Source organism: Homarus americanus, unplaced genomic scaffold (genome assembly GCF_018991925.1).
Source record: "Homarus americanus isolate GMGI-L3 unplaced genomic scaffold, GMGI_Hamer_2.0 scaffold3384, whole genome shotgun sequence".
In the NCBI taxonomy this organism is placed as follows: Eukaryota; Metazoa; Arthropoda; class Malacostraca; order Decapoda; family Nephropidae; genus Homarus; species Homarus americanus.
This window is the reverse complement of record NW_024741581.1, coordinates 369,855-397,500: the sequence shown is the minus strand read 5'-3', so window position 1 is coordinate 397,500 and position 27,646 is coordinate 369,855. Positions and strand designations below refer to the sequence as shown.

Here is a 27,646-nt window from a genome sequence, read left to right as displayed (position 1 = left end):
TCCCTCAAGCTCACCCACCTCCTCCTCCACCTACCTTACCTATACCTCCACAACACCCACCACCTCCTCCACCACCTACCTATACCTCCACAACACCCACCACCTCCTCCTCCACCTACCTTACCTCCCACCACCACCACCTCCTCCACCTACCTTACCTATACCTCCACAACACCCTCCTCCTCCTCCACCTACCTTACCTATACCTCCACAACACCCACCTTCTCCTCCTTCACCTACCTTACCTATACCTCACAACACCCACCTCCTCCTCCACCCCCTTACCTTACCTCCTCCTCCTCCACCTACCTTACCTATACCTCCCACAACACCCACCTCCCCTCCTCCTCCACCTACCTTACCTATACCTCCACAACACCCACCTTCTCCTCCTTCACCTACTTACCTATACCTCCACCAACACCCACCACCTCCTCCTCCACCTACCTTAACTATACCTCCACAACACCCACCTCCTCCTCCACCTACCTTACCTATACCTCCACAACACCCACCACCTCCTCCTCCACCTACCATAAAAACACTTCACACACACACATTAAGTCCCCCCTCCCCCCTTGTGTGTCATGACGCCCGCCAACACGCTGTTTTAGGAACACACAATTCCGTATGAAACACCTATGGGTGAGACAACATCACCAGGGAGGGAGGGAGTGTGTTTGTGTGTGAAGTTCTCCTGAGTTAACCTGTACCCACACTCACCAGATGGATCCCGTCTTACGAACATAAAGGTTACCACTTACTCCCCTCCCCCTTTACACAGACACACACACGTTCCAGCACAAACAACACCTTCATCCACGCTCACAAACACAATATCCTCCACCTACACACCCTCCATACATGACAACACTCGTACCCAAATATTTCAATCTCTCTTTCAACATTTACATAGTTGACGCATTTTAATTTTTGTTCTCTCATTACTCCTCCCATACATCTCAAAACCTTCTTACCTTCATGCATCACATCACCCCTCCCTCACACCCTAAACTTTCCTCACCTCTAACCCAACACACCTTCCTCACCTCCACCATGGACCAGGAACCAAGACGGGCAGTGACAGGTGGAGTCACTAAATCTTATTAAATATAAATACTGTGGCTGACGCCCACCACCTCCTACATATGAGCCAACCATAGCCTAATGTGCCACACCGTACTTCTTAGTAAAAAAAACCAAAAAGAGTAAGAGAGAGTGGGAGAAAGGCAAGAGGCAGGAAGCCAAGCGGGCTGTATGCCCTGGAGGAGCAGTAACGAGGTAGGAAATACTCGGGCGGTGACGGGAGGAAAGGCCGTGAGGCGACGGAACACAGGAATTCGCCACGTCAGCCCAGTAAACAAGACGTGCCTTTCCCTTGCTCAGTTTCCCTTTACCAAGACGTCAAGACACACCAGCAGACGATTTGCTCCGGCCAAACTTACCAGTCTATCATAAACATTACTTCCAGACATAACCCCAGAGGCCCGTATACAAGATCAGCAGCAACACACTTTACCGCGAGTGTAAATAGAAACGATGGAAAAAGACACGTCTCCGCTAACACTGCACGCCAACATGAAACCATTACGGCTTACACAGCAAAATGTCCAATATATCATTAATATTCGGATGGTGGGAGGGAAAAGAGCCTGGAGACCTGGCAGTGATGGGCAGCGCTGCCACGGTTATGACCATCCAGCCTGACTTGCCGCCTGCTATCAAGATTTGTCCGTCACTCAAATGTGAAAACTCTGAATGAAGGACACGACATGAGTTTATGCTTTATACAGAAAGAATTTAGGTTACTACCGGAGGCACCTGACTCGCCTGATTCACACTAGAGCACGGATAGTAACTGAAGGTGAAAGACGAAGTGATTTACAGTATCATTTTAGCCTGAAGGTCGACCTGCTGACATCACCCGCACATTATACATCTCTGGCGTGTGTGTAAATGTATTGAAAAAAATCACAACTTATTTTTTATTCTAATATAAAACTGGAGGATTAAACAGTAATAAAAAATTCAACACCAATATCAGCACAATACCCTGCACGCCGTTCCACCTTACGGGGTTAATAGCCAGTGTTAGGGTCATCACAGCCTGACTTGTGTCCCTCCTGCAGCAGTGGCCAAGGACCATACCTGCACATCACGATATAATTAAGGCTCGGTCAATACCTTCATCAAGTGGAGATTATCGGTCCAGCACAAAAAAAAATAACGTTGAGTAAAGTATAAAAGTTTCTTATGGTTATTGTCCTCCGCTTCATTTACAAAACCACAGCAACATTATCATTTTCTCAGGTAAATATATTGAAGATTATTTAAACCAACTGTCTTCAAAAGATCTTTACTGATCAAGAATCGTATCATCAGGACAAGTGAAAAGATAATTAAAGATGCATTACTTTCTTTTGCAACAGTCGGTGGTAAAGCGGGAAGCGTGAGATACCACTGCCTAACACCTTCAGACCAGCTATCTCCTGGCTGAGTCGTATATTAGGGCGCCGCGGGTGTAATGAGAGTCTTTCATTATACAACTACAATGTCAGGAGATTATTATAATGTTAAACTGAGGCAGCAACCCAGACGCATCATCAAGGCGAGACGAGGCCTGTTGTTCACTGTTGTCTTGTTGTATAATAATGTTCCTCTGCGTGCATTATAGAAGGCAATTGTTACATAAGCAATAATTTCACAAACTGACCTCGACACCAGGGTTACCAAACCTAAAAATTGTGTCTCGCGTGTTTCGGTGTGACTTGGTGTGATGTGGTGTAGTGTGCCATGGTATACAGCATTATACAGTGTGGTGTTAATTGACGGATGGTACTTATCAGGGGGCCGCCAGTATCCGGTTGATACTGCCTCGCTTTCACTTTTTTCACCGCCTCACGTCATCCATCCTAACTATTACTCTGCAGGAGGCGATTACCATTACCAGAACCTGTCGGGATACACGAGAGAGAGCCGAGCGGGCGACACAAGGTACTCAGATGACACCTACTGTTGTCAACTACGAGAGGAGGTATTAGTTACTCCCTTTTGCAACAAGCAGCCGTGAGTGGGTGTCTTTGTATTCTCACGATTCAACCACACACCTGTAGGCTACTCTCACCACTTTCACCACACACCTGTACCCTCACCATCACACCACACACGTACACCAGCCTCCCCAACATCACAACAAACGTTTTTTTTACCTACTAATCACCACAGTTAAAAATCATAGAGAAAAAAAAGGGGCGAGAAGTGGCAAGTCGGGGGGAGGGAGAGAAGGGGTGGACGCAGGTGGCTCTTACCCTGGTAAATATTAGGAGGAAGTATTTTAAACATGTGTATCAGGCAGGCACTCCTACACGCCTCCACCTAAACACGTTCCTTCAATTCCTCACGGCCCCACCTCCACACGTTCCTCCACCTCGACACACACGTCCTCCACCTCGACACCCACGCCCCCTCCCTCTCACAATTACCGTCCCCTCGCCAGCTGATGAATACCTCCCTTCCTCTGTGCTGTTCCTCCTCGCTACCCACCCCAGTCTTGACATATTACCCACGCGGGCACAAAAGACGCTCAAAGCTACGCGTCCACCTGTTTTGTAAATACAGTAAATGGTCTTATTATTATTACAGACGTGAATATTGTCTTAGGCTCCACCGTGAAGAATAAACAATAAATGAACGTTGTTTTGACTGAATAACACACAAGACAAACACACAGACAACCGCATGATGCCACCACGTTCTCCCATGCCTGGTGGTGAGGGGAGAGCGGAGAAGAAATTACAAAGCTGAACTAGCGGAAATGGTCGTAACAAGATAGTTCAACGACTTAAGTAAACCTATTCACCCTCCCCCCTATCAGTCAGTAGTGGACGACCATTATAGTAATTAAGCCAAATAACCTGAAGATTAAATCACCTTAACGCTACCTGGTGGGGTTAAGTTAGGGTGGTTAATGTTCAGGTGAAATAAGCTGGGGTGTTTAAACTTCTCGTGTTATAAGCTGGGGTGCCAAACCCAAGATAACTCAGGTAACTCATTAAGCTTTCAAATGTCCAGTGTGACCTTGGTGTTGGGTTGATCAGGTGTGCACGGTCATCAGGGTTGGTGTACAGGTGTGTGTGGGGCAGTGCTTGTGTGGGCGTGGACTGTTGATCCTTGACAAGTGGTTGTATGAGTGGGCAGGAACCGATACCACTGGCTGTGTTTGGGGTACTAGTGGTGGCCAGGAGTGTGTGTGTGTGAGTGAACGAGTGGGTGAACGAGAGTGTGTGTGTGTGTGTGAGAAGGGGTACTAGTGAAACCTGTAAGCTCGCATCGTTAGCTTAGGGCTCCGGTAGTGAGTATAGTAGTACTGTAGTAGTAGTAGTAGTAGTTGGTAGAAATAATAGTTGGCAGTAATAGTAGTTGCAGCACTCCAATATTGTGCGTGGTGCATACTCATTGGGCGTAAGGCTATGGTAGCGGGCGTAGGATTTTGATAGTGAGCGTAGGATTCCGATAGTGGGCGTAGGTCTCTGATAGTAAACGTGGGATTTTGATAGTGGGTGTAGGTCTCTGGTAATGGTCGCAGGGTTCTGGTAGTGGGTGTCGGTCTCTGGTAATGGTCGCAGGGTTCTGGTAGTGGGTGTAGGTCTCTGGTAGTGGTCGTAGGGTTCTGGTAGTGGGCGTAGGATTCTAATAGTGGGCGTTTGGGTCTAGTAGTGGGTTAGGTTAGGTTAGGTCGCAGGGCTCTGGTAGTAGGCGTCGGTAGTTGGCGTGCGGTTCTGTTGGCGAGTGCCGGGTCGTGTGAGTTGAGCGTGGAGTCAGTCAGTGGGCGTTAACCTCTGCCCTACCCTGTGCGGGATCTATCATTAGACTGTCAGCTTGTGATAGAGGTACGGCCGGCTCCCTATACTCTTGACGAAGATCTTCCATTAGGTGTAGGACTCCTATCCTCTTGTTAAGGATCTGTCACTGGGTGTAGGACTTTTGGTAGCAGATAAGGTGTGCTTCAGTGGATGTCAAAGATGGTAAAGTTTGGCGGCGTGTGGATGTGGTGGGCGTGTGGATGTGGTGGGCATGTGGATGTGGTGGGCATGTGGGTGTGGTAGACGTGTGGGTGGCGGTGACGGTGTTTGGTATGTATGCTGCAGCAGCCTGGGTGTAGGTGGTGTTGGCCAAGTGCCTGTCGTGGTAACAGCTTCACCACCCCCCCCCCACCCCCCTCGTGTATACAAACATGGTAGTCAAACCTTACGATCAACTTAAGACACCCCAAGATTATCCACTCTAACACTACCTGGGTGGGTTAGATCAAGTTTAATTAGGGTGTTAGGTTAGGATTCAGGTGAAATAAACTGATGCATCTAATCTTCAGGACTTGTAAAAGATAGTAATGCGGAATTATTTCAAGGACAGGTATAGGAGGAAGCGAGTGGGAAGCGTGTGTGTAGGGAAGGTTCGCCTGACCCATCTCTCACCCCCACCTTCGTTCAGGCCTCCCCGACCTTCACCCAACCTTCGTCTTCACATCTCCTATACCCATTATCTCCTGCCCTCCTTACTTTTATGACCTTCTTTCAATCAGTTCTTATCACCCATCACCTACGCCCTTCTCTCCTCCTCCTCCTCCTCCACTCTCCTTCTTCCTCTTACCCCTCCCCACCTCCACGCCCTCATTGTATCATGATATTCTATAAGACACATGTTTTTTTCACGGAGTCTTTCCCTTAAAAGATGCAGTGATGGTAAATTGTGACGTCTGGCAGCCTGCCCCTTTGAGATTAGACATGTCGTCATTTTTCTGAGTGGCGGCGTGAACACTCAGACGTCCCAGGTGGGGATCTGAGTTTCGCTGATGGTTTAGAGGAAAGAAAAATGTCGGGATGAATATTTATGTCGCAGGATTCACAGGAATTTAATTTGGGTTAGGCGAAGGACGTTGTTTTGCATTATGAAATGTGTTATGTGTTACGTTAGGAAGTGTGTGTAATAATAATAAATAATAATAAATAAATAATTAACGGTTTATTGAAAGAGCTTGGCAGCCAGATGGCTGAAAATATACAGTTACATATTTGGGGAATGGGTTTCGAATTACAAATAATATACAAGTAACATAAGTGACACAAATAAGACATATAATAACTAGATGGGGAAAAGCTCAAACTACAGTTCATTTCAACATAGTGACAGTACAAGAGTGATGGGGACTAGTTCATTGTGACAGTTTGTTTACTGGGAGTGAATACACTGGTTTATTACAAGTTATTGATAATTTTTACAATGGTTGGGACTGGGCTGTTCTTATAGCGATCAGTTCGTGCACGTATGGGCTGGATGCGGTTGTGGTGTCGAACAGCAATTCTCGAACTAGGGATCTCAGGTGGTAGTAGGAGCCGGTGTCGAGGATGGTGTAGAAGCTTCTTACCAAATTTGCAGATGAGGTCGTGGTGATGGTCAGTGAGAGTCGAAAGAGTCAGTGTGTTGAGAGCTTCTTGATATGTGGAGTAGGAAGGGGAGAGAATAATCTTGCATGCCCTCTTTTGTGTGTGTGTGTGTGTGTGTGTGTGTGTGTGTGTGTGTGTGTGTGTGGAGTCAAGAAGAACCAGATGAAGTGAAAGTTATACTGGCAGGTTGGACGCCGGCAAGCACAAGACGCTGTACAGTAGTCGTTGTGACACCAGCCACTGCCCCAGATTACTGGATGCGCTCCGGGCGAGAACAAGACAAGCGAAAACAGCGGCTGGCGTTGTGCTTAAGACTGCCACGGTTACTTTACGGTTTTATCTCGGTTCGAGTAACTATAGTAGTAGTTTCCAGCTCCCATAGGATATTTTTTTTTAATATCCCTTCAAGTAAATATTCAAGAAAGAATTAATAGGCTTCACTTGAAATAATTATACTTAAAATTCAATTACTACTCACGTTATTAATAGTATGTGCACACTTACATTAATAGGGTAATATTCTAGTCATTCATCTTACAACCTATTTTTTCCAGGTTACAACTAAATCAATCAAGCATTAACTCGCTCACCTTACATGCTAAATTGAACTACTCTCGTGTTTCACTTACCAAGGTCTGGTTATGATCACTGTATATCTCGTGAATAACTAGACATCCATAATTATAGGATGGTTGATAACTATAGCTCTGAGTTTGGGTTAGTTCTTTCCACAATTAATTTATCAATAACTTTGTATCTCCGTGATTACTAATGATCACAGAGGCAAGATGATAGATGATAGCCGGGAGAGATGATACAGGTAGGTAGATAGGTAGATAGATAGATAGATGAGAGAACGGACAAGATATCGACTAAACCTCCCGTTGTGTTCACCTGGTTGGCTCTTCCTTCCCCAGCTAAGGGTTGGGTTAGGTAAGGGTTCAAGAGTACGGTACCTCCCTTAGAGAGAGCTAAGGGTTACTTCCCCAGATAGAGTTCAAAGAGTACCTCCCCGGAAAGAGCTCGAGTACCTCCCCAGAGTGTAAAGCCTGGTACTATTTCAGACAGTTTCTTCGGGGTGTGTGTGTGTGTGTATGTGTGTGTGTGTGTCTTGCCAGCTTACGTGTCGAGTTACTGATTCCTGCCGCGTGGTGTGAGGAAGAGTCACGCATTCAGGCATAAAAAGTACAGCCATCGGGTTCTCTTAGGCACGTCCAAGATTCGCGAGGACGCTCCAGCTGTTTCAAGTGTATCCACTAACTCAAGGTACTCCAACTATCTGATGTGTCTATTAACTCAAGGCACTTCAGCTGTCTGATATGTTCATTAACTCAAGTGACCATTAACTTGAGGTTCAAGAGTTACTTCTCGTCACGCACTAATGTTGGCTACAGTACTCCAGGAGGAAGGGCTGAGGAGTCCACCCAGTAGTGCTAATATATCAAGTGACGAGGCCCTCCCCCAGGTGGGTGGCTGTGTCACCTGGTAGGCCTGGGTTACTGGAGGGACATATGTTAGATATTGCTTGTGTTTGACCTTCAGTATCCGTGTCGACCCGGGTGATGGTGGTGACAGCAAATTCCGTTGGGTGAGCGAGTTGGTGTGGGAGGTGGTGATGAAGGTGGGACGCCTCCTGTTGGAGTTTAGTGGAGGTGTTGGTGCAGGTGGTAGTGAAGGTGTCGTGGGCGGGGGCGTGGGCGGGGGCGTGGGCGGGGCCGCGTGGCTGGGTACTCGTCGCCCTCGTTGGTTCAGCCAGGCACTAACCTCATCTCTACTTCTCGGGCGTCACAGTTCACCTGATGCTCCCTGAGTAACGGTAATACAGAACTTTTTTTTTAACACCAAACATCTTGTTTTGTCATTTTTGACCTCACGGATATTGTCGTCAGCTTGCCTCTACAGCGATAAAGTTCCCATAGTCGCTCCTCCGTCACTGTTGTTGTTATTTACCTACGTTACCCTATGTTTAGGTAAATATATATCAAAGACAATGTGCCGGCATGAAGAGACTCGGTAGTTATGAGTAAAAAAAAGTTCGCATCAAAGATGTTAAAAATGACTAGTATATTCATGAAGGTAATTATTAGGAAACGTTTCACAATAACACCTTGAGAGTTTTTCCTGGCGTGTATCATGGAATGTTTGAGGACACACTGAGCTCCTACCAGCTTTATTTTTCTCCTTCAACCCCTCTGTATTCACCGCCAGTGCTCTCAACTCTTCATCATGGCCAACCTTCCTCAGGTCCCTCTACGCACAATCCTTCCATCTCAATTTAAGACTTTCCCCTCTTCAACGCTTCCTCACTATAATCGCCAGCAAGCTTCATTCCTCCAGCAGCTGTACATACCCAACCCATCTGTCAAGGGTCCTCTCTACTTCAGTCTCTTGTTCTTCACTGCTGCCCTTATCACAGACCTCCATCCTCAGCAGCCGTTGTGCCGTCAAAACTAGTTGTCCCCGTAGCATATAGAGGAGCGTTGAGTCACACCTGTGCGCAGTACCAACATCATTCTCATCTTACCATCCCACATAACTCTTGCCACCATCTCCTTGCCTCCACCTCCCCCATCTTCGTGACTGTATGTTCAGTCTGATAAATCACTGTTATTGAAATTATATCCTGTCGTTAGAACAAACCAGTGACTAAACTTCTATATTTAAACTGTTTCTATTTTAATCTTTCAACATTTTCCTTGTAGTTGGAGACACTGTGTTTATCCTTGAAGGTATCTTAAAAAGTGTTGTATCGCCACACCTGCTGTCGGCAACGGGCAGAACGTGAGCTCCTCTTTGTACTTATATGGTGGGAGGGAAGATGTTAACACACGGCGTCAACGTTAGCTGGATCGTGGAGGGTGTATGGTGAACACGCTTTACCTGGTGTTGATATACCAGGTGTGAGGTCTTGATGGTGAAGCCGTGGCGGGTGTATGGTGAACACGCTTTACCTGGAGTTGATATACCAGGTGTGAGGTCTTGATGGTGAAGCTGTATAGTGGTGCTGGACCTTTTATAGCAAGACAACCAAACATAACGTCTAGCAGTACTCGGGGCCACACGGCTACTTTGTAACACTATATAATTAGGCATTAGGATCCATACAAAAAAAACCGGTATAATATTACGAAAATTCAATGATAAAAGTTAATCATATAAACAAAACTAGTATATCGGATGCGATGATGGCACGTATTTTGGAGCCTTGGCGTATAGAGTACTTGCGGGTCGAATGCTAGCAGTAGGCCTATGTACTGGAGGGCTTATGTTGGGAACAGCATATGCAGTATTCGAAGGAAGGAAGGAAGAAGGAAGAAAGAGAGAGAGAATGATGATGAGTTTTCCACCACACAGGGAGCCAGGCAACACAATGCCCAGGAGTAGTGTGACCTTAGATGACCCCACAGCAGATACACGGCGGTTGGGGGGGGGGGAGGCTTTCTCTCTTTCTCGTTGCCGCGTCTTCTCATAGCTTAGTTGAAATAGTCCATTAATAAAGCTCTTTTAAAAGTCTTCCTACTTCTTGGGACACGTTAAACTTTTTATCGTCTTCCCCGTCCAACTCGGTACAGAGCTCAAACGTGTTCAAGCATCAGTGTTTTCCGCCATTGTTCAGCAGAGTTATGGCTCCTTGGACTTGGGTGTAGATGGGATGGTTTTAGCTAGATTTGATTTTTTTTGGGGGATTCTTTTTTCAAGGATTCCTGTGGTTTCGATTTTGTTATTGGTTTTATCAGCGATTTTGTCTATTCCAATCTTATATTAGCTTCTCCTTTATATGTGTGTGTGTGTGTGTGTGTGTGCGTGTGTGTGTGTGTGTGTGTGTGTGTGTTGTCGCCCCAGGAGTTATTAAGACGTCTCTACGCTCCTCTGGTTCACCGTCGCGCTACCCCATGTCCCGGCGTACCGCTATGTAAACAACAGTCCTTCAGCACACCCTACTTGACCTCGTTAGCAGTCCGGTGTGGTGGAGGCTGGAAGTTACCTTGGAATCACCTAAGGATTATCTCTTCAAGCTTATTCCATCTCAAAATTAACCACTCTTACACTTACCTAACCACCCCCCCCCCCCAATCCCCGGTAGCGTTTGGGTAGTTAATCCTGAGGTGGGAAAAAAGACGGAGGGGCTAATCTACAGTTGATCCGTACCGTGTATGTCTGCAGCCTCTCATGGCGATTGGACAAAGGCTTTTATATATTTCGTCACACACCTCACACTCTCTCTCACCACCACCACCACCTGCTGAATGGCCGGTGTCTACTGGGCAACTGAGATTACTGTGCTCTGTTGAGGGATTATCTTCTTGTTTATCGGATCATGTCTGGTAAACCGCTATATCTTGATACCCGTGTTGTGATTTATGTCCTCAGGTGTGTCTGACAGCTGGAGGTAGGAGGAGAGGTTGGTGGGTCAAGTACTTCACAACGCGGCACCTGCTCACGTGATCCTACTCAGCTTTCTTTTACTGTGTTTCATCTCCTTCCCACTTTTAGTCAGTCCTTATATTTTAATGAACACGTCCGACGATAAGAGGGTTTTGTTGCTACTTGTTGACGTGTGAAGTTGCAACAGCACGTCTCAGGGTGTCGTCTTGTCCATTATCTTCCTCGTCGTCTTTATTCCCTCGTCGTCTTTATTCCCTCAGCTTACAGTTCACGGGGTGTTGACGTGGTGTCCGTCGACCGTCCTTGCATCACACAAACTTTGCTTTCCGCTCTCCATTCTTCCAAAAACTCAACGAATTGCTTTCAAATTTGGCTTCTCACTGGGCATTGTTGGACGTCATATTAACCTCAGTGATTTTTTGTAAGTGTAGCCAAATTTCGGTGATTGGCGTGGAAGGGGGATGTTTCATTTCTATGTCTCTATATTGTTAACACTTAAGTAAATATCAGATACCGTTGCTATTCATTAGATATTCATTAAACACAAAAATTTTCTCTGGCTCGAGTCACATCAACGTCGACCTTAACCCTTCACTACGGAGTCACCACTTATAACATTTTATTTGGTTAAGGCAGGACGATTTTGTTCAGCTCAAAGGGGAACCTGTACATTAGGGGCGAATCTGATACGGGAACCATAGGGGATAACAAAAAGGAAGGAGAGAGAGAGAGAGAGAGAGAGAGAGAGAGAGAGAGAGAGTTATCACTAGACTTTCACCCACACCCAGCTGTTGTGGGTCAAACAAGTCCACGCTCAATTTATTTTTGTCTTCGCCTACTCTTGCTTTTCTATCGTTCCCACAATGCTTCCTTCATTTCTATTTCTTCCTCCACCGTTAATGGAACTTGCAGTCACTCGTTTTCCCGATACACAGGTGCCTTAAGGCCCCCCCCCCCCCGCCAGTGAGAATTAGCATTTCAGTGTTCGAGTTTAATGCTCATTTGTGTAAAGATTAGCATATTGGCTGTGGCCCCGTGGGCGGCGACACAAAGAACACTGCAAGTATAACAATTAACTGTGAGGTCAACTATTATTGTTCTAACCTAACTTAGGTCAGATTTAACACACTAGCACTTCCTGGAGGGATTAGGTTATGATACGTTAGATTAGCGTTGGAGTTTAATTATCAGGTGCAATAAGCTGGGCCGATAATGTCAACAATATTAACCTTAAAAAAGTATAAACAGCTAGAAAAAAATACACTAAAAACAGGAGACGAAAGAAGTACTGTATATATAGTAAACAATAATTACTTAACTAGCTATAGAGTTTAACTTATAAAAAATAAAGTACATCTGGACTGACATGAATACCAAAGACATCTGAGGATTTCGGACGCGGCAGAGAAACAGGAAGAGAAGGCACCCCGCCCCCCTGCACCACACATTACCAAACCTGTTGTAGATTACTGTTATCCACCACTGTTAGGAGGAGGGTGATATACGCTCGTGCTGGAGTCCTGGGAGGTGCAGTGAAGGGGTGGGGGTGAAGGATGGGAGTAGAGGACGAGGGTGACGGTGGAGGACGAGGGTGACGGTGGAGGACGAGGGTGACGGTGGAGGACGAGGGTGGAGGGTGGAGGACGAGGGTGATGGTGGAGGACGAGGGTGATGGTGGAGGACGAGGGTGGAGGGTGAGGTGACGGTGGAGGACGAGGGTGACAGTGGAGTGGGATGGATGGGGGAGGGGGGTGACGGCAAGTGTGGGTGGTGAGGAGGACGGTGGAGCCGACTGGAACAAGGTAGTCCCAGGACACAGCTAGTGCAGTCGTTGTGTGGTTCTAAGTGTCCAGGTGACCCACTTCTACGAGACTGTCACCCCACCACCACCCTCACCCACCACACACTCCATCTTGGGGGCCTAAACACAAATATTTTTTCTTATTTATATTATGAAAAAATCCTCAAAATAATAGAAGATATTATACTATCCCAAATCTGACTTACAAGACATTAGAACAATAGAACATACACGTTACCCCCTTCACCTGGTTTGACGTCCTAACACACCTGAGGTAAGCAATGTATAACAAGACCTAGCCGTTACAGTAGAATTTATTATATAACTATCTCTAATAACTGGTTCTATGAGGCTTAATAAGTCGAAGATTAGTATATTAATGAGGGCGGATTAAAACAAGGCAGATATATATTCGGTACGTCTATATCTAATGTTAACAAGGGGAAGCGAGTGACCAGGTGCAGCAGTAACAGGTGTACAGTAGTTCTCGTTTATGTACAAGTAAGAGTATAACGACCGTGTGGGGATATGAGGGAGGTGCCACCAGGTGTAGGACGTGGCAGCGGCCATATAGAGGCCGTGGCATCACAACACCCACGCGGGTAGCGAGGTGGGCGTGGGCACGAGGTACAGCCGGGCCAGCGTTCCTCCGCAGCCCCCTACACACACACACACCATGACGTCACCTCTCCCTGCTATGAATGGTGCCTTCACCTTGGCCAAAACACACTCACACTATCTTAAGTACTCTTGAGTGACTCCAGTGTGTACGAGTATTGTGTAAATGTTTTGATACGTGATTGCTATCCGTCGTCAGAGACACCCTTCACGTTGCTTCAATAAATTCTAAACAGATACTTGATAATATATACTGTCGACATCCCAGGAAGCCACATGATTAGCTGAACGGCGATGACATCATGAACATAGAAAGCTTGGATTGGCCAGTGTGTGATATGTGACGTCACTGGGCGGGGTCGTAGTAGTGATGACCTTATATGGCCCGAATACTCTAGACCTCGTCTTAGTGACTTGGTTAAGGGACGTGTCCGGTCTTGGCGTATTAGGGCAGCCAGTGACCGCCACCACACTTGCTCCACATTACTGAACACTGTGACGTAATTCTTGATGACAAGGTCAGGGCTGGGGAGCGTAGCACACATCCTTAATTGTGGGAGAACTTTGGCCTTCCCCGTCAGGTAGTGGGTGACCGTGGCCTTGCTAGTGTCGTCCCTACACACGAGACAGGTGGCACGGGTGGAGGCGGACACGAAACACTATTAAGGGAAGGGGAGGAGACGATAATCATAAGAAATTAATTCACTATCTGTCTTCTGCACTTACTGTCCTGCTAAAAACAATAACAACAAGTTAGTGTACACAAGTGGTAACATTTTACGCCATGATGTAACCAACCAAACAGCTCACGTCTAATGTAACTACTATATTAATGTCTCTATTATTCTTGCCGCGCCTCAAAACACAGTTATTTTCTCTGCGCCTGATGTGCAACTTAATCCCCGACTTAGGCAACATGTATACCAACCTAACAACATTAAATATTTTGTTACGACTTACAAGAGGTGATTGGTTGAAATGTTACGGTATGTGTGGTTTAATGTTGAGGTGTATAACAAGACCCAACAAAGTAGTATTCGTCATTACACACACACATCGTGAACGAGGTTGACCACAGTTAACTCAGTCAATAAGCTAAACAAACGATAAGGTTCATACCCCCTCACCCCCTCCCTCTTTAAGCGACATATCGACAGCTGACCGCAACTCCATCCCTGGCTTGTAAGTGTCCCCTCTCCCCACCTAAACTGTTTAATAGTGAACACATATTCCATCATCAACAAACACTGACAAAAACGGATCGTCATATCGTGTGTGTGTGTGTGTGTTAGTGGCGGCGGCGGTCAACACATGCTTCACATTACCACTTGCAACACCCACATCTGCTACCAATCACTCCTCCTCCTTTTCTAAGAAGTCCGCGCAGACATCATCACCCAGGTCAGATGAAATGAGATTTATACAGTTCTTGGGTCCTGCCAGACACACCCACGCAAACTCTCCAGCACCATGTGTGTGTGTGTGTGTGTGTGTGTGCGTGTAATAGTATGAACACACAGCTACTGGTACACATTTTACCCAACCGAATTACAATATAAGAAACAATACATGTACGAAATAACTGAGAAACAAACGAACATTGGAGAAGCAGAACGGCTCTCGATGTGGTTATCCGCGAACATGTAATACGAGACTACAGGGGGTCACTTGCCACCACAGGTCACCATAATCTGATAACACCTACATCAGGGGTGACACGCTGTCGTAAACATACCAAAAGGGCACCAATGACGTCACCAGCTGAACAGGCAGTAATGTAGCTGCCTTCACAATTTTATCAACAAGCAAGAAGGCAACAGTCACGTCCCACAGACACACAATGCATCGTGTTATATTGTACGATACCGGAAGGTCCTGCTCTCCACATTACACACGTCCAATTTTGTGACCTTCTGTTGTTAGTGTTGTAGGTCATTTAGTATTTTCTTTACTCTATACACGTGCCTGTGATCATACAGTCTGTTTCCTTACTGGTATTTAGTTACGATAATTAATCACGACCAATCATATTCAACAGAGTAAAGTAAGCACAAGTATATTATTCAAGAGGAAACTAACTGAAACGTACTACACGCCACAGTTGTGAGCTCATCGGGGAATTACCGGCATAATCCCATCCACCGGCCTACATTGATCTGGACACCTGCTGGACCACCACACTACACTACACACGGCTCCAACATAACTCAATTGACATTATGGACGATTTTTGTCTGTACTGTATTTGGGGCAAGATAAGGAGGCAACACGTGATCATCGATGACACACCTTCACCTTAATTCACGTGTGGACACAGACGGGAAGGACGAAGGTAGAACAGCCTCGTCTGGGGTTGTAAAGACGCGCTAAAAATGAAGATTCAAATACCACGACACAATAAAACTAACCTAAGGTGTGACAAGAACCCTCTAACGTGTAGGAAGACATGCCTCGACTATCTGAGGCCCGGGGTCGAGTTCCTCAGGACGACAGGCACGGTAAGCAGGCAGGAAGGTCACGATATAGATGCAGTAAGTTGAGGGAGATGTCCAGCAGCTTATGATGAAACTGTTGTATCACTCATAACCACAAGCATGACAAGTGTTTAGCTGCTTTCTTTTATATGAGTAGTTCTGGCGGGACAATATTACGTAACGACATTTCCTGTCTTCACTCTTCACTTAAACATTTAAACGAACACAAATGAGAGAAACTAAACTACCTTATCCAACATGTTTTATATTATACCCCTCAAGGCATGGACGTCTGAGTGTCATTTTCCACACATACACCCTAGCCGCAGCAATGGTGTTTAGCAGCTGCCGCGTTCCACATGTACAAGATGCCGAAGCTTATCGTAGCTATTTCAATCATCTCGTCCGGAGGCTGAAGCGATGTGACCCACAAAGGTGAAGACCGTGGCCACGAACCCAAGCGGTGGGTCATGGTGGGGTAATAAGACTTACCCGAGACCTGATGTAAATACGTTTGGATTCAGATTTCAGCTAATGATCCTTGATGGCCTTATCTACCTCTTGTTGTGCCGCTGTACCGTAAACAAGGCACGGCGTCCTGAGATATTCTTGGTGGATATGTATACAACACTCACCACGTAGTTGTTACTAATAAATCCACTCCATGGCCACGTACTGTGTTAGGTCATCCACCTGGCAGAGTGGTGCAGGTGGCAGGGCATTACAGGATGAGCGGAGATAACTCTGCTGGCGCCGGGGCTTTTATAGTACGTTTTTAGACACACACTCACAGTACATTATTTATATTACACCTCCACACCACACACTGTCAGGCCAACAACTCACCACGACACACACTCGTCAATAACAGTGGATTATTCCCTATCAAATATATATTGTATCTATTGTTCCTCATAGTTAGCAACATACTTACAACTTCAATGTCATGTTCACTCATTTACAAACATCTTTATAAAGTAGCCCTCAAAATCGTGTCTCAGCAGTAAGTAATATCATTCACATTCCATTCGTTCACGACCCTTCCTAAAATATAGCTGGTGTCAAGTCCTCAATTTTATACAAACTTTCCTATTATCTACACTAGTCTCTCACACACAGCTATGACTCCTACTCTCCTTTTAAACATTTATACCGAACGAAAACAGGAAGTAGCGGGGGGAGAGGGAGAGGATGGGTTAGGTGTCGTGTGGTCAGAGTGATGTGGACGGAGCAAGAGTGAGAGAGGTGAGGTGGGAGTCAAAGCAGCGGGTGGTGATTTGGGCACGGCTGTAAACTGAGTTGATGGCTGTGTGGTGGGCGGGAGTGTGGTGGGCGGGGTTATAGAGAGGGAGAGTAGTGGGCGTGGTGAGGCTGGGGTTGGCGGGGAAGAAGCCGGTTTGCCTGGGCGTCAGCAGCTCTCCTCACCTCACCTTGGACTCACGTGAGGTACACCTGCATCACCTGCCCGCGTCACAGCACTCTGGCCTCACACCTCACACGTTACTCACATTAATATTCACTAACACCATCACCCCAAACTTCCCATAATGTACCCAAGTCACACTCACAGTAACTGAGTGTTCGACTACAATAATCCACTAACAGCGAAATTCCTACACATGGTGCCGTAGCTGACCTTATACACGGTACTAGAACTAAGCCTGACTGCCGTGTGTATCTATACTGCTGGTTTTAAGTAATATACTAAAATAAAACATACACTTATGTAGCCAACAGTGTCAACATGATGGGTCACTCGTAATATAACCCCCACCAGAGAATGTCTACTGTCTGCCACGTGACATAATTACGAGCTATATGTCACTTGCCTGTAGACAAATATAGCTCTCTTGTTATAGCGAGTCTTCAGTGCCGGAGATATAACCCGGTCACCCCTCCTGGAGACGCTATCAGACTGGGTGTTTCACGTCTGCAGAAGTTAAAAGTAGATACCTGGGTGTGGTCAGGCCAGTCCAGTCATCCTCTCAACCCTGGGGCCACTCACGAGCAGGAGGGGGGGGAGGGGGTTGAGGGGCCGGGCTGAATAAATTCGTGACCGACAGGTTCCCGGCAGTAGGTACAAAATACTATTAAAGACACAACTGCAGGAAAATCAATCAATTCACAGGTTTATTCTACAAACAAAACAGTAGACATATTATTTTTTCTTTGCATGTAAGTGAATGCACTTCAATAATACCAGCTTCCGGGTCTTCCACCACACAGACAAAAGTCCGTCCACTCACAGGCACATTTTGCTCCCTCCCTCACAAGTGCGTTCACTGGCACAAATAAATTTCATCAGTCTTGCCGGGGATAGCCTAGTGAGTAAGTCAGATGGGAAAAGGAGGAGGGGGAAAGGGTGAAAGAATGAGGAAGGGAAGGAAGTCGTAAAAGAAAGGGGGAGTAAGGGAAGACTATAAAGGTGGGAGTCACGTCTTACTCACCACCGCAGGTTAAAGACAATGTTCACCAAGAAGAAGAAGAAACCTACGCAACAAAGAAGTGGTTGGCATATAGTTGGGCTGCTTCAACACCACCACCCAACTCAACACACCCCAGTTAGGCTCTATACATACACCACAGCTCGACGATAGACGTATGCACTAACCGGTGGGTGTCCGCCAACAACAAAACTGTATCTTAATCTCAAACAAACACTTATGGTTGAATAAAAAAAAACGTTCACTTGGTTTCACGGGCAAGTGGTAATAAAAATGTCACAGGTGGCTAAACAATAAACGCTATAAGTATAAGATATGTCACGAGAACACACACGGCGGGGGGAGGTAATGTACAGTACCTGGGCGTGGTCCTCACCTCCATCTTCATTACCAAATTGGAGGAAAGCGGGAAGACTCAGAAGAGAAAGTAGGGGAGGAGGAGGTAGGAGCAATGGAGGGGGAGGTGGAAATGGAAGAAGAGAAACAAGGAAGGTGAATTATGGAAAGAGAATACGGAAGGATACAAATAAAACAAAGGGAGAGTAAAAAGAAACAGAAAAGATATGGCAGGGAGGAAAAAGAAGGGAGATGGAGGGGGAGAGAGGGCCCAGAGATAACCCCATTAAGAGGGAGAGTAAGATCCTCCACCCTTGGGTCAAGTCACCAGGGAGGAAGGGAGAGAGGGAGGGGTTGAGTGAGGGCCATGTACAGGGAATACAGATAACCTCCCTCCCCCCCTCCTGCACGCACCATGATCTGCTTTATACAAACACAGATACAGAGACGTGGGCCAAGAATGACAAGAACACACACACACACACACACACACACACACACACACACACACAGAGGTGGAACAAATACATGAAGATTAAGACCGTCACTGACATCCCACTGTAGGATAAGATTAAACACAGGGAACAAGACTACTGTATATATCGATCGCAACCTATCTAAACCTTACCATAAAAATAATAAAACACAAAGACGTGAAATACCTTAAACCAGTGACAATATCTACACACCAAACTAAATACTGAATGAGAAGAAATATAATAAAATAACGAAGGAACGAACGGTGTCTGAGGATGGTATGAAGGAGTGAGGGGGATGGGTTTGAGAATAATGAGAAAAGGAAATAGAGAATAAGGAGAGATGAGGGAGTAAAATAAAATGTAAAGAGTGGGGGTAAGAGTGGACAAGAAGAGAGAGAGAGAGAGAGAGAGAGAGAGAGAGAGAGAGAGAGCGAAGCGTGTGAGGGGTGAGTAGGGAAATGAGTCACGGAAAGGTCTGGTTAGTGATAAGAGAAGAGGAAGGGGTGTGGCCGGCGGTGGAACGTTTGCACGGCCAGCATTACTGATATTACCATAGGAAGGATAAAACTTTGCGAGGTGGCGATATGACTCGGTGTAGTCAGCAGAAATGACCTGCCAGGGGATGTGGAACATGAACTAGACCGAGCATGGTATGGTTGTCATGTTAGAGAGTGAGGTGAGGACATGTTTTAAGATTGAGATGAGGGGGACATGCTTTAGAAAAACGTGAGAAAGAAATGCCTTAGATTGACGCTGTCATCATTTCCTATTCATTAATGTAAGGATATTAAATATGTATAAATCATCGTGAGTTTGAAAGACCGGGTGAACAAGTGAATGTAAGATGGTCAAACGTCTCGAAGAACATCTGATTCAACGATAGAGTTACATATCTTAATTGGTGTTAATTAGTCCGAGAGAGTGGCAGCTTTACAGTCACCAGTATAATGTTGATGTGTGTGCTTTAGAGGCTTATCACAGTGTGTTCCGGTAGGGGGGGGGGGGCTGTTTCAGTAACTAGCCGAATGTGCCTGTATCCTACTTGATCCTGATACTGACTACATCACACTAAGGTTCGGTTGTGTTGGTTATAAAGGCATACTTACTACTATACAATTCTCAGGTCTTGTGTATATTTCTCAGTTCTTTTAAATCAAATATAAAGTCTTTCACATGTGTTTTTAGTAACTATTTTAGAGACTCTTAAAGTTTAAATCAACAATTAAGTTGTTAAATTTGAAAACTGTTGTCAATGATTCTTGGCCGAGTGAGTGGTTATTTTCTCTTCCTAAAAAATCTTTGGGTATTATTTTAGTTTCAGTCATCCGGAGAATCTTAGGAATTTAACCCATACCAGAAAGGGGGGTCAGGGGGGTAGATATAGTTCCTGGGTTCTGTGGCTAGGTTAGGTTAGATTGAATATACCAAACTTTGTTATATCACGTTGAATAATGCCTTCGCGTTATATCTTCAATTCAAATGACAACCATGGGGGTAGAAATATCACGCTATGCCTCCGGGGAACTATATCACGGTGGAGAAATTTCCTGTGACACTGCCAGTGCTCGAAATTCGTGGTAACAATTCCTGTAGATTTTGCGCGTTAAAGAATGGCGTGAACGGTACTACTTTAGGAGTCTAGTTGATTCGGAAAAGTAACAATATGCAGGTCATGCTCAGTCAACCACGGGGCGTTGTTTGAAGGGAAGGAAGACGGTACCTCATATGCAATGTGAATTCCAAAGTTTCTACCAATAAGAGTTTGAGGGGTTTAATTAATCTTATTTTTTTAACAATTATTTTTTATCATCACAGATTCCAAGATATTTTACGACTGGTATATTCCCAGCGGCATTTGTTTTTAAAGTTGAGAGGTTGAGCGGAGCGAGGGATTGAGGACCCTTGTCTTGTCAACAAAAATAATGAGACCACGTTCCACAGTCTTCTGGGTGAATGCGTCTAGTAAAGCTTGTAGTCTACGTCTGGTCTCTGCTATAACAGATATAAACGGCATAATACATAACAGCTTCACTGGGTTGAACACTGGGGTCAACGATGAGCTTGTGCATTATCTCAATACAAAGCTTGGGACAACATTCCACCTTGGGGAATATTCAGGCCAAATGCATTCACTCTAGTGTTTGTGACTTCTAAACAGGACAATGGGATACCTGTGGGTGAGGTAACCATCTATCCGCGTTAGAAATGTTTTTGCCTTTCGTTCAAAGAAAATTCAACTACTTTATGAAAACAGTCTACTAACATTCCAAGTCACGTTAGCCTAATTTAATATTTTTCTCCCCTGACGATGCCGTGTCAAGACCATACCATATGTGGAACAAAAAAGACGACGGTAAGGTGATCTTGGTTCGGGATGAGGCTGGTGTCGCGTAATTCGAGAACCATGAGGTTGGCGTGAAATATGAGTAACAACTCACGTCCTACTGGCATGATAGGGAGGGACATTGCAATCATTTACCTATTGTGTACTGTACTTATCATTCCTCTAAATATCATATTGTCAATTTTCCCGTTCTTCTACATCTTAATTCTGGACTCAGCAAATATGCACATAACAAACTTCTGGTAGAGAAGTGGTGGTGGAGCTGGATGATGTGGCCAGCGTGACTGTTTGTTATGACAGTTGTCAGGTGGCAGAGACAACCGAGCTGGTAGTCCGAACTCTGCCCCCTTGTCGCCAAACACTCGCACCACAAATACACCACCTACCCTACACACACAGCTCTACCCTAACTTATACATGAAACTTAGGGATCAGCACCAGCGTAATGTTACCCCCAGGCGAGTGCAAGAGGCCTATATCACACTGTCTTGCTCCCACCTTTAACAAGGATGACTAATTCAATACTACAGTGGGTGGTCCATGTCGCCGGACTCCAGTACCACACTCCTACTCTCACTCCTCGCCACACAATCCACAGCGCAATGTGTGTGATAATTAATCTTATCTAAATGTTAACTGTCTGCTGTACTTAGGAATGGCCTCCTTGTTGCTGGTGCACCTTAAGAAAAACAATATATGCGCTGCCTATTAAAACTAGCGATACTGAAAAAAAAAATTATTTCTTCACACTAGTCAAGTTGATCGATATATATTTACCGACTAGACAGTGGCTATGTTTACAGATAAACAAAATGTCATGACTGCTAACCGTATACATCATTTGTTACAAGTGGTGTAAAATTAGGTTGAAAATTGGTGGACAAATTGATTTTACGGGTTTGTGATCACACGCACACGCCGATCCATGTAAAAAATGGGAGGCGTTTCCGGTCAAATGTTGCCAAATTTCGTACATTTACTCTATTGCAACCAAGTAACGTTCAAGTGAGGAAAAAATGCATTGGATGGTAAACGAGGATGCTACTACAGGTCAAATAAAATAGGAGACCCTACATTTTCGTACCAGGTACTCGATAATAAGGATATTTATATAGAATAAATATCGAGCCATTTAAAATGACTATTTAATTTTAAAGCTATTCAGTACTGTACCAGATTTATAATAAATTGCTTAGTGCAATCTTTTTATTGATGTTGATATTCGTATATACATCTGATACGTGTTTAAATGCGCGGTCTGTTTACAATTGACGAACACAGCGAGTTCTCTATGCGTGTGTGACAATGGCGCGCTCAGAAAAAATACAATTAAAAAATTTATGCAAGAAAATGTGGGAAATAGAACTCGTGTGACACCGCCATCTGCTCACAGGTGAAATGAATCAACTATTCTCAACAGTATAAATACATCTTTAGATTCTGTACACAATTTACTCAACATAATTACTGTATTTGATTTGAGGTGTTTAAATGTTAAAGTCAAATAACCATTTTTTCAGTTCCTATCACTGGATTTTTCTTATATTAATCCAATGTTTTTTACTACGGAATCTTATCGGTTTGATGAACTACATTTAAAAAAAAAAAAAAAAAACATTAATCTGAAAATTTTACATTCTGATTTCGAATATATATATATATATATATATATATATATATATATATATATATATATATATATATATATATATATATATATATATATATATATATATATATATATATATATATGGTAAAGGTGTAGAATGATAACGGCTACCACCAGTTTGTTGGCTTTTCTTAATTTTGCTATACTTATTGTTTTGATGATTTTAAGTATTTTAATAGAAACGACAACTTTCTATTATGATTTTATTTTTTAGATTTTTTTTATTTACTCTATCCAGCTTCACAATTCTCCTCCCGGCGCCATTTTTGTTGTTTACCTCGCTGAATCCCTCTTCAAGAGACGTTTCCTATAAACGATGGTAAAGGCCTCCACGTAATCCTCCTCGCCATTGCTGATGTATATCAACCTCAATATTAAGGTAAGTTGTTTAACACATAAATTAACACGATAATGTATAGAACCTGACCTAAAAAACACTACCTATGGGTATGTTAAGTCAGGTTCTATTAGGTTTTATGCATTGTCGTTTCCATTTTTGTGTTTAATATATGAGTGTACAAAAAATTTCAACCAATTCGGACAATTCCTTCTGGTGGTAGCCGTTATCTACACCTTTACCATATACTGTATACAGTAATGTATACTAGTTGCACTTACCTTAATCAAAATCTTTATTTACCCTGACAACTGATTTTTTGTAATTGTCCAGCTAGGTCTACACCGGATTGTACAATACCACATTCCAAACAAAACATAAAACAAAGATACCCGTGTGAAAAATTCATATCTTGTTATTTAACTTCATGGATAAACAAATCAAATAAACAAGATAGAGTAAAACATATGAATACCCTGTTCATTCACACTAACAGATATAGGTGTGTTTTGGCTGATACAACATTCAGGTACAGTACTGTATGTTTGTCGAGCTTCCCTAACCAAATCTTGGCCATGTCTGTATCAGCCATGGCTACTAGCCAACCCAAGCCCCTGAAGCACCACGCATTTCAGCTGCAACAAGGATTTACCACAAACTCCAAGGTTACTGTACTGAGCAATGTACTTATAACATGCATCAAACTCAACATATGCAAAGAATCAGTTAAAGCCATGAACAAACAGAAGTTAGGAGTCAGTAGTACGCAAAGAGTTAACACAGGCCACGACAACTCTGAGTTCAAGAATAAGTCTTAAGAGCTAACCGTACACTGCCCAGACTCATAAAGGGTCCTAAGATCAATATTCATTGTAACTGAAGTAATAAATTACTTACTGTACATTAATGGCATGAGCTAAAACACTAAAGGTACCATAATGCCAAAGAACAGCATCATGTTAAGGGAAACTATACCATTGGGGGAAGATTCTCTCACCTTTTTCTTCTAATTGGTATAGCATCTAGTAACCTATCTGAATGAGAAAAAGGTAAATTAATTCAGAGAAAAGCCAGTAACTACCCTTGTCTAATATATATATATATATATATATATATATATATATATATATATATATATATATATATATATATATATATATATATATATATATATATATATATATATATATATATTTTACTCTGGGGCACTGTTTAATGAAAAGGTCTTGAATAAATCCTTCGTCATGGACCTGCCAGTTGAAACAATTATTACTGGAAGTCATAACTCCATCCTGTGGTTTGGTTCACACAAACTGTTAAGGAGCTTACATATTGATTTTAGGAACACCACACTAGATATTAGCAAGTCTATTCCTTAATATACCAAGTAAATCCTAACCCATCAAACTCTCTGAAGGGTTTTCCTATGCTCCACTGAAGCACAGGAAAGCAAACAGTACCTACTGAACAGCTTATACTGCAGAGTACTGTACTATACAATAAAATACAACAAAATTAAAGTATGGTACCAAAGGAATGTACACACTATTTTGATGAAGTGGATTTTTTGAATACTTGGCAATGTCATAATTGACAGTCTGAATACAGGTACAGTATAGGGCTAACAATTCCAGATTACCCAAACCCCTTTCTATGGAGCAGGAAATTGAAGGAAAATAAGCTTAGTTTCTTTTTAGAAGAGCAAAAGCATAGACAGTAACAAGTCAATTACTGTACAAGAGAATCAAATTTTGTACATGCAATGAAGTTTACTGTAATTATTTTAAATTCCTTTAGGAAGATTCAGACCAAGCAGGTGATGATGTACAGGCACTGTAAGTCTTTTGTATGATATTATGAAATTACCAAACTATAAGCTGGTACAGATACACTCGGCACAACCACATACTAAAGTACATGTACTGTATAGTGCTGTATGTAGTACAGTAGCCTTCACTATAATGTATCATTTACTGGAACATCACCCCAGGAGAAGTCTTGTCAGCCCTATCAACCAAAATTCTTAAAGCGACTGCCTATCACGGCCCTGTTTGACAGTAAATCAGTTCTTCCCACTCCATGGACAAGACACCCAACTGGTCAATAAATTTCATTTAAAATAAAATTAAATACTACTACTGTACTGTATATTATATCTCAATAAACTTTAAACGACTTTCAACCCCAACTGAATCAAAGCTGGAATTTCCCTTACTCTATCAATACAGTAAGGTACTGTACAAACAAGATAATAAATAATTGGTGAGTGGTTCTACCTTATGGTATGATTTTGTGAAATGTAACTTTTTATGTTCAAAATCGGTGGAGGAAGATGTAAAATTCGACCTTCCCATGTATGGCTCTTTTTGAAGGAATTAATTTTATTTTAGAGAAAAATAGAAAGTTAATTTAGTATATTTGGTGAGGTTAGGTAGTTTTTTGTTTCATTTTATGTATGATGAATAAGAAATGGTATTTTATCTTATAGGAATAAAACAGGAAATAATTACAGAACAGTATTCTTGGTGGGTTAGTTTTCTTCATTCGATGTGTGATAAATTATATGTCGCTGCACCTAAAAACAATCTGTAAAATGAACCAACACTTGATCGCAAAAAGTAAACGTGGTGGAAAGAAGCAGCTCCCCAGGAACCGTAAAATGTAAAAAATTGTAGCTGAATGTGAGATTACACAAAATGTATTTTTCATGCATTCTCTTTTAGTTTCTTGAGCCCCTAACCACTATATCCTAAGTTTAATCCCCAGGTCAGATGTGAGAAGGGTGTTATCCACCTGTACTAACACTGGATAATGAAGGACAAGCTCATCAGGAACAAATGGTGGGGTGGGAGGATTAAACAGCTCACCAACTTCCTTTCCTGCCAAAGTGTTAAATACTGTACGGTAATAAAATAAAAAAAAACACTGCCCTATGCCTATTTTTGGCAAGAACAACAATTTTGGCATCATTCAGTGGCTCATTATTATTAAAATCAGATACACAACTGTGCTGGTTCCACCAATTAATGCATAAGAACATATAAACAGCAGTCTACTTGTTGGTAAGGTGAAGAGACAAACATTCTGAGTGTTACCTTATACTATTTTCTCAAACTTCATATATACTGTATATTGTATATGAAAGTTTTAAAGACATATGCACCTGAGCTTTTAGTCAGGTATTACCCCTCTTAGGGGAAGTTTTGTGGAGAATTAGTGATGGACTGTAATAGCTCTTCTGGAATTTCACCAAAGTGCATTACAGAAGTCTATACCAAGTAAATTCATCTAACAGCTCACACTTCTAATGCCAGATTAAGGAAGCCTATTGTCCACATAAGAAATGCACTGGAAAATAGTTGTTAAGAAGTAATAAAATCATTAATCTCTCCCTCTAACAATTATCAGGCTAAACTCTTGAGACTATTAAACAATGCGATCATTACAGCAGAGTTGTCCCTTATTCTGCAATGATGGAAAATATTAACAGTAGTGGAACAAATTAAATAAAAATAAAAGTATTTTGTGAGTATTAAAGACAAAAATGTAGGAGCTTAACATCGTGCGGCTGACACTACACTGCCTCAGTCTCAGATCAGCTGGGCCTCTGCCTACACTGTGCATCTCAAAATATTAAATGGCATAAGAAACTTCTTTTCTTACCTGCTGAGCGACAGGCTCCAAGATGCCTTCGATTGTTTTGGTGTGAAACACAGGCATGTTTACGGTCTGTGTCTAACACCTGTAGAAAATAACCATCTACTCCTCCGACAAGCGACACAACCCTCTCTCACTGACACCACACACCCGACTGAACTATCCCCCGGCCGCAGGGTTGTTTTGACTTAAACTCACACAGCAACATTCTTTTAGATTTAAAAAATACAAAATATTGGATTTTCATTAGAATTTTAAGATGACAGTCAAATATTTAGTATTATATATATTTTAACACATATATTGGTAGAATATTTCGAAAACAACCCTCAAAATTATCTATTAATGTGATTCCCGCATTATTGGAACACAGCTTCTCTGAAATAACTTAAGCGGTCTTGACCAAGGAGCTTTAACTATTAAATCTCCTTGGCCTTTAAACAATTTTCATGATTTTTGTGCTGATTATATATATATATATATATATATATATATATATATATATATATATATATATATATATATATATATATATATATATATATATATATATATATATATTGCTTTCATCAAATTTATAAAAATTTTGTATGATTCGTTTGTAAATGTATCTGGAAATATAATATACGACAAAACTTTATTTCTTAACGTGTACAAT

At 43.1% G+C, this 27,646-nt stretch overlaps 1 protein-coding gene across 17 annotated transcripts in view; it reads right to left on the bottom strand.

The window, feature by feature from the left end:
- LOC121875936 (vinculin-like) overlaps window positions 1-27,157 on the bottom strand; it is a 133,088-nt gene extending 105,931 nt beyond the window's left edge. For 15 of the 17 annotated variants that reach the window (XM_042380703.1, XM_042380697.1, XM_042380689.1 and 12 more), the window contains exon 1: window positions 26,995-27,157. In XM_042380703.1, the coding sequence (XP_042236637.1) occupies window positions 26,995-27,051 (57 nt within the window). In that variant the 5' untranslated portion in view covers window positions 27,052-27,157. The remainder of the gene's footprint in view (window positions 1-26,994) is intronic. The other 2 variants (XM_042380698.1, XM_042380706.1) reach the window with 1 other exon arrangement.
- Window positions 27,158-27,646: the final 489 nt, after the last annotated feature.